At 37.6% G+C, this 16,415-nt stretch overlaps 1 protein-coding gene across 3 annotated transcripts in view; it reads left to right on the top strand.

The window, feature by feature from the left end:
• Positions 1-16,415, top strand: part of KCNH1 (potassium voltage-gated channel subfamily H member 1) — a 186,327-nt gene that overhangs the window by 37,881 nt on the left and 132,031 nt on the right. For all 3 annotated transcript variants that reach the window (XR_007510151.1, XR_007510152.1, XM_049833989.1), the window contains exons 6-7: positions 2,613-3,005; positions 15,532-15,961. Coding sequence is in view for 1 of the 3 variants with exons in the window: in XM_049833989.1 (XP_049689946.1) it covers positions 2,613-3,005; positions 15,532-15,961 (823 nt within the window). In the remaining 2 variants the exon portion in view is untranslated. The remainder of the gene's footprint in view (positions 1-2,612; positions 3,006-15,531; positions 15,962-16,415) is intronic.

Below are 16,415 nucleotides of genomic sequence, written 5' to 3'. Positions count from 1 at the left end.
TGTTCTTGCCTTTGTTCCTGTTATTGAGGTATATGGCAACATATTAGTACGTTTTCCAGTAACTTTAGTTTGGATGATGCAGAATTTCCACAAGTTCTTGAAGTACAAAGAGACCAGCAGTGGCCAAAATGGAGTGCATTATACAATTCTCAGTCTAGAACTTTTGTATGTATATATAAGAATCAATCTGACAAGAACTAACAAAATTATTTTTTTCAGTGTTTCATGGTTGAGGTTCCTGTGACAATTAGAATGGTCACAGAAATGTTTGACCTTTTCCTGTAATAACAGAGGCTAAAAAAATAAGCTCTGGGAGACATGTGATTGCAAAAGAAGCAATTATATTTTCACCCTGCATTTAAGGGGTTATTCCAGTGAGTGAATATTGCAGAGGACTCTTCTTGCCCAGTGAAACACATTTCAGGCTTCAGATCTTATGTTAGAGCCGCTGCTCAGGCAAATCCTCATAAAAGTCAGTAGCAGGTCAGTGCTTTCCAACTGATTCAGGAACAGCTGCGATGTTCAAAAGGGAGAGCAGGAGGTATTTGCAATATTGATTTTGGGCTAGAGCTTTTGTCTAGAAAAGACATCCTAATATTTGTCACTGGGACTGCAAACAAGCTCTGAAGGGAACAATGCTCAGAGTACACCTACTAACTCAGTACACAACCTATGCGTCCTTCCAGTCACTACCAGTGACTTCTGGGGACTGCATTGGCTGGCCAGTGCCTCCTGTGGAGAAGAGACTGCTTCTGTCTTGTGCTGCTTGCAGCTCCTCTCACCATAAGGCAACTTTAAAAAAAATATCTTTTTTTGGTAGAATGGAGAACCTGCATGAATCAGGGTCAGGAGTGGCAGAGTAGTTAATACTGCAGTAGACATGTCCGAGTCCTAGTTTGGTCTGCAGGCGTTCTACTTAGGGGAAAATGTTCCTTTTCCCTCTTTGCTGTTATACTAGAAACTCAGTGAAACAAATATACTAAGTCCTCTTATTTTTTTTCAAATTGTTGATGCCTTTGTAACACGCAGGTCTCCCTGAGCAAGTCATGCTATTTCTCTTCTGGAGAACATACTGGGCTCAAAGTCAGCAGGCTTGCAACTCCCACTGTCATTTACACATGTGCAAAGGACTGTGATCTGACCATGTCTGACCCCTGTTGTGCACAAGAGTAAGTGATTATGTGAGGTTCAAAGCAGCAGGGAACTTGATCTGAGGCTTGTTTTGTCCAAGTAGGACTCTTGTAGCTGATTGTTTTCTTTTGTCTCCTTTGGCTTAATCTGTTGGAAAAAAGCCTACCAGTTAACAAAAAAAGAATAATAAAAAGCATTCAGAAAAGCCTGCAGATAAAAATCCGTGTCTAAATAATTGATGTTAAAAAAGCTGAGATAAGGAGCATGAAAGGAAGACATCCTCTTACTAAAGCTATGTTGTCTGATCTTTTCCATGGGAAGATGGCCATTTAATTTCCTTCTCTGCTCCCTATTGCTCTGAACTATGTGCAAATAAATGTGGAAAAGGAACCATGCTCCTAAATAGTTCTCACAGGTTCTATGCTTTTCGCATTAGCAAACACATCTCACTCAAGCAAACCTTCATCTTCCTTTCAGTTTGCTCCCATAACTCACCCAGGGTAAATTTCATTTTAAAATTTAACTTGTCTTTATTTGGAGAAAGGTCCTTCATGTTGATTTCACCCTTGTGTATATCCATAGATATAAACAAACACATTCTTGTTCATAGATATGTAAAAGAAACTTTAGTTTCCAAGAATTAAATACATGCTCATACTGTTTTTGCACTAGTTTGCAGAACTGGAGAGACGGTAGACCTAAAATGGGCAGCATTGATTGAGATTGCAGTTATACAAAACACTTGGAGCATGTGCTCAGCTTGAGGTCCAGGGTTTAAAACACATGCTGACAGATCATCTTTTCCTGTAGCACTTTTTTTTAAATTCATACCTAACTGCATTGTAACTTGACTGTATACCATCAGATAGTGAAGACGCTGATCTCCTCTCAGTCAAAAGTTAAAGTTCAAAATGAGTTTATTGAGGCTAATGATAGTTATACATGGGCTTTGGTCCTGCATGGTCCAGAGAAGAGGAATAAAAGCCTATGCATTCGTGATAGATTGTAGTATAAGGCTATTTCAGATACAGTATAGTGAAGAAAATAGACAATGTTGAAAAACAATGTGGTCCAGTGGTCCCAGTGCTGGACTGGAACTCAGAAGTTGCGGTATTTTTTCCGGGTTTTGCCATTGATTTCTCTTTGTAACTGCCTTTCTTCCCATCGTTTATCTGTCTTATCTGTTTAGACTGCTGAAGGAGCTGTCTCTTCTCTATATGTCTTGGAGACCCAGCACATTAGGCTTAGTGTCAAAAAATAATTAATGGCATTAAAAGAAACAACAGCTGTTCTAAGGTTGATGCTGGTTTGTTTAACAGAATACTTATCCTGACTTGCTTACCATTTGGTGATGATAAAATGAGTTAATGGACATGTATTTTTATCAACTGTTGTACTGACCTTGAGAATCTACGATGTGAAAAATAACATTAAAAAATTAAGCATGTTTTCTTTTTCTCCTGAAATCTCTGTGACTACAGGTATTGCAGCTGGGCTCTGAAATCCTCCCGCAGTACAAACAAGAGGCACCAAAGACTCCGCCGCATATAATTTTGCATTATTGTGTTTTCAAGACTACCTGGGACTGGATCATCTTGATTTTAACCTTCTACACTGCTATTTTGGTCCCTTACAATGTCTCCTTTAAAACCAAACAGAACAATGTAGCATGGCTAGTAGTTGACAGCATTGTGGATGTCATTTTCTTGGTAGACATTGTGCTTAATTTCCATACCACCTTTGTGGGGCCAGCAGGAGAGGTGATCTCTGACCCAAAGCTGATTCGCATGAATTACTTGAAGACCTGGTTTGTGATCGATCTGCTCTCATGCTTGCCGTATGATGTCATCAATGCATTTGAGAATGTCGATGAGGTCAGTATACTAGTTCCACTTCCACCCATTAATTATTACTTAATGGTTGGGGGGAGGTGGCGGAGAGAAGAAAAAAATGTTTGCTTTTAAATATATTGAACTAGTGTACATACGTCTCTAGTCCTCGCTGCACATAGAAGTTTGCTTATGAGTCCTAGCTAGAAAGGTCCATCTTTAACTGCACTAGGAGAGAGGCTGAGGTTTTTGGTGTCAGAAATCCGTATTTATTTTCCTTCATTCTACATCCTCAGAGTTCAGGAGGACAGGCAGAAGCAGACAGCAGAACCTCTGTACAGCACTGAGGAAAACTGCTTCATCTGATTTACCATGAATAGCTTGAACTGGTGTGTCAGGGTAGTTTCTTGGGGCAGGGTTCTCTTGCTTTCACTGTTGACTGAACGGGTTATGTCCACTAATGGCAATTCTTCACGTGAACAATTGGGAAGTATAATACACTTTTCTCAGCTGCTTCTAATACAATGTAGCAGGTGGCAAAGAGGCAGACAGTGACTCACTAAATCTTCTTAGACTGCCAGAAAGTACTGTGTGGGTATCTGGTGATCCATGCAGCATTGTTTGGCAACAGTTGTTTTAGAGGAAGGTGAAGCAATTAAAGATGCTGTTTTGATTCTTGTTTGGTAATTCCATAATTAGTCAAAAGGATAGAGAGAAATCTGGAAATCTAGACTCCTTAATTCTTGCTTATTTCTTTGGGAACAGGTCACAAGCCAGCAAAAGAACTAACATTCGGACACTTAAATGCACAATACTACCCTGTTTTAACTGCTTATTCTCCTACTGGATCAGGCTGCCAAGAAAACATTCCTGAACTAATATATTAAGGTTCCATGCCTAAATAGTTCAGAGAGTTAATGAATTGTTTACAAAATCTTAAAGAGGATTCCAGCAGTCCACTTTCTAATTACATGTTACAAAATCTGTACCAACAACTAATTATGTGTCTGTATTTATCTGTGGCACATACTAAACCTTTAATATACATACACATCTCATTAGTGCTTAGTATTTAATTTTTAGCCTGTAAAATTTAATTTTTATGCGTTCCTTTAAAATATGCCCATGTTATAAAGGACAACCTAGCTATTAAAAGAAAATTATGCCAAGTGAAATATCTGGGTAAAAGCATAAAACCACATTACTCTTGTAAAAATACATTACACAGGGTTTTATCAAATTTAAAGTATTTAAAGTATTTTCCTCAATGACTTGAAGACAAGTAGGCAAACTACTGAATGTAGTGGAAAAAACAAGACATTATTTGATATTTAATTCCTTAGAGAGGTTTTCATTTTATATAAAGCTACAGACTGAAATAACACAAATGAGATCAAGTAAAAAAGCCTTGTGAGACCTGTCCTGTTTGTCATAAGAAGGACCCAGACTGCAGATTACTCTGCAGGGTTTTCACATACTACTTTGCCGTGGCACTGATAAAGCAGCAGAAGGAGAGGCTATATGTCAGTTTTGGACATTTAGACTGAAAGAGGAAAAAAATAAATTAAAAAAAAAAAAAAAAAGGCAAGAGACCAAAAAAAAAAAAAAGGAAGGAAGCTTTTCTCACCCACTGCAGATGGTATTAATCGGCTGATGATTTTGCTGGAGGAACGTTTCATAACTGTAGACTGGTGATGTGACCTACAGAACATCCCTGAGGAAAATGTCTATACCGCTGGCTGTGACAGCCCTTGAGCTGAGCACAGGCACTCTCAGACTCATGGTAGCAATTCTGCAGGGAAGTTCTTGTTGTGTGAGTTTGAATTTCTCCCAGTTCTCTGTCTCAGTGTTGCTTTGTAACAATGAGAAGCTGATTGGTACTTCAGTTTTCCTATGGCTCTTCAACAGTCTCTTTAATCAGTGTAATAGTGTTTGTTTTAGTTATTCTAGCTATCGTGCCCGAGGAAAAAAACATTTTTCTTGATGCTATTCTTTCAAGACTGTTTGTCCCTGTTTCCCCTAGTGGGTTCTGACATTTAGCTAGTATAAATCATTGTAGAGTCATTAGAGCAGAGTTTCCACTGGTGTAAATTGCTGTACTTCTATTAAGGGCTCATAGACTGGTTTACAGGACCTGAGGGGCTTTGCCAGCAATGTCAGCAGAATAACGTAGTGCACATCAGGTGGGGATTTATGACAGTATATGCTGATCGCTGTTTCATGAACTGCCTGTAGAGAGAAAGATAACCTTTATTAAAGAAGGGGGGTGAGGGGGGAGCCACATTGAAGGAGTCTTGAAAGTAGAAAGGCTTTGTGTTATATCTTCTCTGTTGTGTAGAGTATTCCCTTGTGGGTCAGCTCCCTTTCTTTTGAACTTGCTGGTTTAAATTTTACCTGTCGCTCACTCTGGATTACACATCATACTACTTCACAGTTGATAGTCAGCTGCGAGGCTGCGCTGTTCCCCTTACAAGTAGCCAAACTGGATTGCTATCTGTGTGTCACTTTGATTTTGCTAAAGGGAATTCCCTTGGAGCCATGAGACTGGAGTTAGTAGGCAGCCATGGCTGCTGCAGAGATTTTTTTTTTAGTCCTATGTGAATACTCTTAAAAGAATCGCCAGAGAGTAAATGATACCTATTGTCAAAGGTGGTGATAAAATGAGATGAAGAATATGAATTGCTATTTTCCTGTTTTTATGTTTTCCATATATGATTTTAAACACGAAGAAATAGGACCCTGGCTTTGTTGCAGTCCCTGTAGTGATGGGGTACTGGGACAGGTGGAAGCTCACTGTTTTTTCTGCCTGCTGTCATTCTCTGTTAAAAGAAACTTCACTGAAGACACTGAGGATGTCATGGAGGAACTAACTTGACAAGTCAGCTTGTTTTTAAGAATACCATAATTACTGTGATGGAGATGAATTGATTTGCAAGGGACATAGGACCTGGAGCTGAAGAAGTAAAAAGCTGTGTATATAGGGTGTTGAGGCTCTTTTGGCTCTGGGTAATTTTGAGACTGTCCCATCATTTAGCTCTGGGTAGATTAATAGTGAAACTGGTTTTGTCATCTTTAAAGTGATCCACCAATATATGATTAATCATAATATATGAAACTAGAGTTGGTAATTATTTTTGACAAGCAGATACTAATTTTAAAAAAATCTGATACTGGATTTTTTTCTATTTTGAAGTAACTTTTTGTTTTGCAATTTACTTCATTATTCCATTATAAGGTATAATGGAAAATATTTTCTTGAAACAAAATTCAGTGTGACTTTTGTGTTTTTCAGGCAATTTCAACATTCTTTGGGTTTGTTGCAGTTTGGAACATTGGTGTATTTTCAATTCACATTTTTAAATATAATTGAAATTCCAGTTTCCTCTCTGCGTGGTTGAGAATATTTTTGTCCAGAAAAATAACTTGAATTCATTAACTATTAATCAATACAACTATTAATAACTACAATTAATACAAGAGGCACTTAAGTATGAATAGCCACATTCTACAGATGGAAGAGGAAGGAAAAAACATTAATGTCTTTGTTCAAATCCATAGAATTAAATATGAGAATGTATGAAGCTTCTGATCTCAAGTGCTGTGCTCAAAGAGACAGTACAGTATCTCGCATTCAGACATGAACAGAATTCAACAAATGAAGGAATGAATAGCTGTAGAGAAATTTCCATTGTTACCCAAATGAAAGAAAAGTTATAAATGTTTCTCCTGGCTTTTCTATATGGGAAGCTAATTATACAGTTAGATACAAATTACTTTCTTAACCTGCCACAGAACTTCAAGAAAAGAAAATATTCCACTGATTGATGAATCAACTTAATGCTAGGCTTAAACTTCCTACTGTTAAGACAATATATCATGCTGTAGTATAGTTTGAGTCAGAAAAGAAAATATTGGTCTAAAATTTACACAGCCCTTAAAACATGTGGTATTAATCTCTTTTGTTGAATGATCGCAATAACATTTGTCAGTAATCCTTTACAGTAATTAGTATTATTCCTCACTTAAGGAAATACCACCTACTTTGGGGAATAATGTTATCTTTTTTGTGTTCAGACATCAATCAGTAGTTTTAATAAAAAACAGGCTTAAAGAAAATTCCACAATTTTTGCCAAGGACAATGCAATGTAAGACTTTGAATTCCAAAGGCAAGTCGAAGCATATTTTTGCAGTGTCAGCTTGAGCAATTTTATACTGTGGTTTTCAGCCATAATACCATAAGATATAATTTATATTGGAAAAAATTTGACTTATTACATGCGACATTGTTGTTGTGAAATCTCATGGTAGGAGTGGAATCTAGTCATGTCACCACCATAGAAATCTTTGAAATAGGGAGTTTGTAGTAGTAATTGCAATCTGTATTTGAATGGAACACTGTGATCAATTGTGGGCTGATGCCAAATTGAGAACCATATATCACTCTTATTAGTTGAGGTAGAAGAGAAATAAATGCATAGTAAAAGATCATCAGGAAAGACATATTCAATATAAATGATCTAGTGTTTGCTTAAGTGGATAAGTGAGAGAGAAGCTAGCATGTAGGCAAAGAAGATACACAGCTTTGGAAGGACAAAATTTATGATGATAAAAGTCCCAGAAAAAACATAATACAGAAGTGGTAGAAGTAAATTAAGCTATTTAGTACTAAGTGAGCATGGTGTAGCTGGAAAGTAAACAGTGAGTTAAGAGAGGAAAAAATGAATGTGTTGCTGGTCAGATTATTGGCAACCCTCTGAGGCAGTACTTTTGCAATAGATTAATTTAAACCTTATTAGTGGAATAATCTCTCATGCTAATACAAATTAGCTATCTAGGAATTACTGAAGTAGCTAAACTGGAAAGCACGCAACTTCCCTAGACTTGTTTTACCATTTGCTTGCAATAAGGGGCAAGGGAATAAATTATCATATTTATAGTTTTGTGGAAGAAACAGGGGCCTATAAAGAAAGATTTTGGGTTAGATGAATTTTGCAAAAAGTCTTTTAAACTATAAACAGCTGTATAATATGAAATCTGTTTGAAACAGTGTGTCGTTCACCGCTCTTATTTGGATCTGTCCGATTAGGCAATACTGTGTTTTGCATGTGAGTCTATTGATAAATCTGGTAATGAATGAATATTTTTCTGTGACTAATTAAAATTAAAATAGTCATAACCTACTTTCTTTTCAAAGTAGCTAAGTACCACAGATTATGATCCAGGCATAGAGGAAATGTTAACAAATTGGACATAATTAAAGTAGATGAGAAGGGATTAGTGAGACCCCTGGACTGGGTGACTCCTTACTGGTGCTCCTGGGGAAAAAACAAGCAATTGGGTTACTGTAGCCAGGTGGGGCAGTGGGAGGAGGGCTAGAGCATGGGCCTTGGGTTGAGGGGTGTGCTGGTGGTGGTGGAGGTTTACTTGGTTGGGTGTCCCCTTGTGAGAGACCCCTGGGAAATAGGGCAAAGCCCAAGGGAGGTGTGCTCTGGGCTGTAACCTGCCAGAGGCCCTTGCAGCAAGGCTGGGGGTTTGTTTTTGGGGCTCCTCGGTGGTGTTGGGACCTTCAGAAGGAGCTTGGGAGCCTTGACCTGTGGAAGAAGGGGAGTGCAGAAGAAAGGAAAGGTGGTCATGGAGGAAGAGGGCTGCTTGACTGACTTTTGTAGGTGCCTCAGTACTGCAGCATGGCCCCAAGGGGCTGTGCCAGGCAGGAGTTACTCCTTAACAGGCAGGTAGGTGGAAGGAGTGTTTGCGGAAATGCAAATGGGGTGAAGCAGATTCTGGGGTAAAGCAGACTGGCCGGGTATAAACCAGGTAGGCAAAGAAGCACTTACTGTTCACAGGCTCTTGAGGATTTGATTCAGGGTGTCTCTCTTCTTTGTCTACCTTTTTTTCCCCTCCTATTTTTTTTTTCAATCAAATATGAGTTTCTCTAACTTCCCTCCTTAAAAACCCAGCCTCCATGGTACTAAGAAGTGCCTCTCTTATGCTACCCTCTGAAGGGGCAGGCTGCCTTTTCCCCCTAAATCCTCTGTTTTCCAAATTGTGTTGGTGGTGTATATAGGCACTGCAGAGTTCTTATGTCTTTTAACCCATTGAGGTTTAAATTCTCTCCTCTGCTGTAAGCCTGCTTAAGGTGTTTAGTTCATTTAAATTCTGCTTGCTTCCCTGGTCTTCCCCAGGTTCATACACCTTGGTGGCTCAGAGACATCTATGCTGTCTGCTGATGGATAGCCCCTCCCAAAAGAGAATACCAGAGCAGGATGCGTTGCTGTGTCCCTGCCCAACACCTACTCTGTAGGTTCTGTTGTGACTTTTAAGATGCCAGTTAACTCCTCTTCTGCACTACTAATGTTCAGATTAGTTTTTTTGCTAAGTCACAGATAAGTAGGGATGTTACTGGGTTTCAGGGCTACTTCTTCATAGCTTTGAAAAGCCTGACATAATTTATCATACTGTTAAAAAGAGAATAGTAGTCTACATAAGCTATTCAATCTGTATGAGGCTATAAGAATTAAAACACTGAATTACATTTTCACTGATAATATATGGTGATAGCCTTTGTCCAAGAAGAAGACCAAATTGAATACATTAGATTCTGAATTATTTCAAAAAGCTGCTGTTAGTGATACTTACACTGCATATAAAGGGAAGCATGTTTCAGAGATGGGGATCAGTACTCTGTTCTTTTTCCCCCATTCAGCATACTTGTATCGATCTGAGGCAGAAAGTCAGTTGAGACAGCAAAGGGTATTTATTTGAGTAACTAAATGGTTCCTTTATAGTCTATTTCATATTAGGGATTGGATTAGAATTGGAAAGATGGAGTGGTATTAGATGCCACTAATACTAAATCTTATTTGGGTGTTTTGCCTCTTCAAGATAAGTAAAAAGCTTCTGGAACTGATCACTTCTTTGAATCACAAGCATTGGGAAGCAGATTGCTGTCTGTCAGGGGTAATTTTTTTATTTGATACTGTGGAAAGTGGGATTTTTTTAGATTACTTATCTTTATCCTTGTTCTTCCTCTCAAAATGAAAAAAAGAGTTTATTTCCTGGATTTGTTGGTTTTCTGAGTGTGCATGCATGTGTGTAGAGCAAGCATGGATATAGTTTTATAAATGAAAAAATCAGCCTTTCTATCTCTTCTCGCACCCTGTGCTCTTATAGATGAATTATTGCTGTTTCTCCCTCGATTCTAACAAAGCTCACAGATGTCTGACTAAAATAAGCTTTTTGAGTCTAGAGATCTGCTTGCTTCAGTGCTGAAAACCACAACAGTAACCAGAGGGTTTAAATATTGATTTTGACCTGTGCGCATAATGTTATCTCATCTCTTGGTTGCTAAATATGGCAATCTGTAGGAAAGGTCATGTTCTCAGACCTAATTAAGAAAATCAGAAGCAGCAAATAACAGAAATGAGAAAGTCCTAATAATGACCTGACAGGGCGGCCATGCTACTGCAGATAGGCAGAGCAGCACAGCTGAGTTCAGAACCAAATGTCAAGGCAGAAGTCACTGCTTTCCATGGTTGTTGCCTCAGTTATGGTAGTGGTAAATTTGGTTCATTGCCTCCTTTTTTTGGATAAATAATTTATTTTTTTGTTCTGTTTTATTCTCATTCTTTTAATGGTTACCTTTTAGTCTCCTGCATCTTCCTTTAATTGAGATGAGGCCTGAACTTCAGCAGTTACATATGAGAGGAAAGTGCTGGAAAACTTAGAACAGATTTGTGCCAATACTGAATATTTCTCTTTTTTAAAATAGATAGTAAGTAGGGAGTGAATTATACTTCCTCTGAGCCTAGAAAATATCTTAATGCTTGGGTTAAGTGCATTTTCTTTCTATACACGTGGAAAGTAAATAATGGCCTAAAAAGTGAATACTGTCATGCGGATTGAATCTATTACTAAAGTGTAGTGCTACTACAGCTGTAGGAGGTGGGATGAAAGTTGCATTTTAGTTCTTTTCTAAAGTTGTTCATCCTACATCTTGTTTGGAAGGGAAAATGGATTATTTCTCACTTCTTTTTTAGTAGTTAAATTTTATTGCTGTTCTTCAAAAAAATTGTATTTTGTTTTTTCTAGTTAGAATTTTATTATTTGATGAATTGAGTTGAATTTAATTTTGCATGGGAAATGAACAGCAGCAACTGTTTTTTATTTGTACGGCATCTAGCACTGTAGTGTCCACTGTTACTGTTCTTGAGGACCATAATGACACGAGTAGCTAATAATTACTCTGCTTACAGCACTTATGTTTTCAAAACACTTCAGAAAGTACTTTATCACAGTCTCTTCTGTATCTCTTTTTATGGATATGGAAGTAATGGCACAAATCTTACATTATCTGATGCAAAGCTAGAGCCAAAACATGGATATCCTGGATCTTAAGTTTGGAAAGAAGACTACTTACATGGCTGAGATACCAGTGTGAGACAAGGGGTACATTGACGGTAGATCATACCTTGCAGAAAACAAGGAGATAAAAAAGAAAATCTGTGTAAATGTGCACAGTATCTAGTGAGTAGGTTTAATTAATGACAAATTAATTATACATGGGAATTTACTTCTGGCAGTATTTCATGAACAAACTTACAAAGCGTTCTCCTTGAATGTAGAACGTGAGTCCTGCTTTCCTCTAGGACTGAGTCTAGTCTGTTTTTCTGTTGTGTTTGAGGTGCAGTTTCACTCTGCAGAGATTGCATAGGAGGAGAAGAAGGGGGAGTGGTTATATTTATTATTTTAAGGGCATTTGGCATTCAGATTTGCTCAATCAGTGAATACAGAGTTATCTCTTCTGGCTCTCAGTGCCTTGAGCTTGCCCTTTGGTTTGGAGGGGACTCGCTACAGATTCTTCCATTTTTATGCAGCAGCCATCACTGGCAATGAAAGTAAACCTGCCAACCTATTAAATATTTGTCAACAACTGTATGCAGGTATCAGTAGTAGAATCTTTTAGTGTGATTCAGTTACTTCAAACAATTTGAAATATAAGTTTGTGTGAAATTCAGCATTTTCTGCTGTACTTGACAAAGTGCTGTGTATTTAAGTAAGTGCTGCACCCAAGTTCTCTCTGTAACAAAATACAGTAAAAAACGTACTATTTTTCTACCCTGGCCATATAACAGATTTCTTAGCTTCTGCATACCCCGAGGGGAAGGCTTCTGTTGGATAGAGTACTAATAGTTGGAACCATGTCTGAGTAAATCAGGTGTAGGTAGAACTTTGTGGGATTTTACTTAGTCTTGTCCTCACCCTGACTGCCACATAGACGTTCCTTATGGTGATGCTTCAGAGCAGAGCATCTGGGGGTGCCTGCTTGGGACCTGTAGTGCAATTTCTAGCAGTTTATGAACTGAGGTTCATCTGTTTCCTTTGGGCAGAAGGAGTTCTGAGTGTCTCTTAATCTGACTCTCAAAGGTTATAGGAGTAGCAGAGCTAAGTAAGAGAGTGGGACATGCATCAAGAGGAGTAAATTGAGTTCAGGCTCTTTTGCGTGACATCGTGGAGCCATCTGTATGATAAAAGCATAAAAATAATCTGCACTGATAAGAGCATTAAAATGGACAGTTATCTGAAAGTACAGTTCTATTTCGGAAAGTGGTAATCTAAAAATGTCAGTTTTGAATCCAGCAGATCTATTCCTGTGAGTATTAAAATATTACTTGCTAAATTTAGTGACAAAAAGTACTGTTTAAAGTATTGGAAAATTATATGATTTTTTTCTACTGTATCATCCATGAAACAGTCTATTAAATTTCCATTGTTTATACCCATTTGAAATTCTGTCACTTAGAAATTTTTAAGAGAGTTATATGAATAATTATTTCCCTGGGCGTTTCTTTGTCTTGATATTGATCCATTTAAAATAGACAAATCTTTTCCTCTGAGGAAATCAAATAGAAAATACTGTTAATGCTGAAATAAAATAATTATTTTTTTTAAGCTTTTTCTGAACTTTTAGAATCTTATTGGCAATGCAGTCAGGTGAAATATTGTGACTAATTTGAATATTAAATGCATCCTTTCAATGCAACCAAATCAAGTATATCTTTATTGTAAATAAGCAAGTTCTTTGTACAAAAAACCTAATTCTCTCTACCTCTGGTCAGAATTTGGTAGAATTACTTTCTCCAAAATGATGCAGTTCTATCACTTTTAAAATATTTTTACAAAATTTAATTCTGTGAATTTCACAAGGGAAACTAGGATAAGAGTACTCTGAAAGCAATTTGCCGTAAATGTTTTAAATCTAATTGCAAATATTTAATTTGTATTCCAATTTTTCATATCCAATTTCTTAAACTCTCCTGTGATTTTTTTTTCCTAAGTATTTCTAATCCTTGACTTTTTTTTTTTTTTTTTTTTTTTCCAATTAAGAATTAACGAAAGTCCAAACTTTTAAGTCCTTCCTGAATCATTATTATTTTTGTCTTTGGTAGGACTCTCACTGACAAACAGCATTTTTTAATTTTTTTTTTTTTAAATCCCAGTGATGAGTTTTAATTTTAAGAACAAGTTTTGCACTGCTATTTTTGAGCAAAAATAAAACTGGTTTTTAGAATGTTTGGATGGAAAAATTTCTTGTCCTTGCCTGAGACCTGTAAGCACTTTGTGTTTAAAAAGCTTGGCTTTTAGACTGAAGCTAAAAGCAGGCTATTACTGGAGACCTCTCAAAATGTAAAACATTATTGTTTTGCTGTTGAAGTTTGTAAAGAGGAAAGGGAGAAATGGGCATTGGTCCTGAGGAAAAAGGCCAGAAAGTTGTAATGTCAGAATGCGGATATTTAAAAGGTAGAGACTATATGTGCTTGTCAATCAGGGACTTGCATATCCAGTTCTAAAATACATTTATCGTGTTATACTTTTTTGTGCTTTTCCCTTTGCTTTTCTTCTCCATACTGAGTGTTCAGAAGTACCTGCTTTTTCCCTCCCCTAGAAATGAAGGCCTTATGCCTTCTCTGTCATATTCTCCGAATTGGCATCAAGGCTTTGCTCCATTGTTTACAAAATGAAGCAGGGTATGGAATGAATGGGAAATGGAACTTAACTTTTACTTTGTGAAGGAAGACTTGAAAAGTTTGGCATAGATAATCAAGAAAAGAATAGATCAGTTGGTCTCTTCTAGGTCCCTGCAAATATCTCTGATTTAAAGGAAGGCTGCTTTTTTTTCTTTTTGTTCTTCCTTTTTACTGCCCTCCCCCTGGTTGTGTTAGATCTTGTCCAAATACTTCATAGAAATTGGTAGTGTGTTCCCACGTAACAAATTACATCTGTCTCTGAAAATGAGTCAATATAATCATGACAAATTCATGAAATAAAGGCGAAATACATTGCTGCAGTCCTGGGCAACATGAGTCAATATGCTTTATGCAATTATTTAATAAAACATCTCTTCTAGTGCATTGAACCAGCCTAAGATACTGAAGCAGTTGTATTCATGCAGGAATAAACAAACTTCCAGTAAAAGCTGGTGACCAGAAGTACGCAATTATGCATTTCCAGAAATACTCATTAAACCAGTCTGCTTAAATTTTAATCAGACTTCTATGTATGAAACAATATTGATAAGAGGGAGTAGAAAAAAAAAGAAAAAGTATTTTTATGAAAGGCTATTCAGATCCTCTCGTGCCCCAAATGCCTTTGGATTTTTTTTATTTAACTTCTTCTGCATGGAATTGCAAATCTATCGAAAAGTTAACAATACAAAATCCTGCATGCTAGCTTAATTCTGTTTTATGGGAGCTGTATTAGTATCGGCACAGAAATACTACATGGATAACAAAGCTGTCATAAAAAGAATGTGATGTGGGGATTAGATAGTGAGATATTTGAAATAGTTAAGCTTTGTGTAGTCCATGTGAGAAATGTCAGAAATGTCAGAGGACTGATTATCAGTGTTTGAATTCTTATATGAAAGTAAAGTCATAGGAAATGTGCTGTTACACTGAAAAATTACAAATCGCCAGGTACTCCCAGTATTTTTTGGCCTTCCTCATTTATCTTCCTGCTATGTCTGAGCTCAATACTGCAAACCATGTTACATCTGAGACATGAGAGGACACGTGTAGCCCAGGATCATAAGGAAGTCAGGAATAGCCATAAGAGGTTCATGACTCCAGATGCTGCAGTGAATTCAATAGGTGTCTGGTTATGTTCCTCTCAACAGTAGATTTGTATAGGTTAATGGTCAGTGACTTCCACGTTTATTTTCAGTCAGCCTAAAGTAGCATCAGGATGCTCAGGGACGGTCTACTTGCACAACTCGATGTGCAATAACTAGCCTGTCATTTGAAGTCTTTACAAATGTATTTGGAGACCTATTCAAATAATCTGAAAGCGGAGTTCAGAGAGCAACCTACAAAATGTTAGTGGATGAAGACAAGAGTGCATATATCCATCCCTGAAAAGGGTCACTAACCTTTTTGTGTTTCACAATCTCTCTTTCAGGTGTTATCTGATGACCATTTATTTGTTATGGATCACCTTGTGTCTTTGGAAACCACAGTGATGAATATTGTTGCTTTAATATTAAATTCTAATGGTCACTGTGCTTTATCTTTCTAGGGCATCAGTAGCCTCTTCAGTTCACTTAAAGTGGTCAGGCTACTTCGGCTGGGTCGCGTAGCTCGGAAGTTGGACCACTACATTGAATACGGAGCAGCAGTCTTGGTTCTGCTGGTGTGTGTGTTTGGTCTTGCAGCACACTGGTTGGCCTGCATTTGGTACAGCATAGGAGACTATGAAGTTATCGATGAGGATACAAACACGATCCGAACTGAGAGCTGGCTCTATCAGCTGGGGATGTCAATAGGAACACCTTACCGCTTTAACACATCAGGCTTTGGAAAATGGGAAGGCGGACCAAGCAAAGATTCGGTCTACATCTCCTCGTTGTATTTTACAATGACCAGCCTCACCAGTGTTGGATTTGGGAACATCGCTCCGACTACAGATGGGGAGAAGATCTTTGCTGTTGCTATGATGATGATTGGCTGTAAGTATTAGAGATTCTGTCTCTCATACACACAATGCCAAGTAGCTGTGTGTCATGAATACTGATATCATAAGAACATCTGGAATTGTGTCAAATGTTATTACGCAGCTTAAAATATTTTTGGTGGCAGTATAGGTATTACTTTCTTACTGGTTAGTTTTAAAATCACAAATGGGAGTATTGTGACTAGCAAAAATTCAGTCATTTTGGAAGCAGTATTCTGTCAATATCCTTTAAATATTATCTTGTAAGTAAACCTTAAAATGTGTAAAGCCTGAAATATTAAAAATTAATGCACCACAGTGAGCGCAGACAACCTTTGTGCCTCTATTTGGTATGCAGCAAAATCTTTGTATGTCTGAGAGCTGTATATATTGGACTAGTGGGTGGGTGAGTGGGAGGAGGTCCAGGAGCATCTCATAAGGGAGAGAGAACAGTAGCTCTCTTGAGACCA

The sequence above is a fragment of the Accipiter gentilis genome, chromosome 30 (assembly GCF_929443795.1).
Source record: "Accipiter gentilis chromosome 30, bAccGen1.1, whole genome shotgun sequence".
NCBI classification, from domain to species: Eukaryota; Metazoa; Chordata; class Aves; order Accipitriformes; family Accipitridae; genus Astur; species Astur gentilis.
The sequence above is the reverse complement of the archived record's forward strand: the minus strand, read 5'-3'. Positions and strand labels throughout refer to the sequence as shown.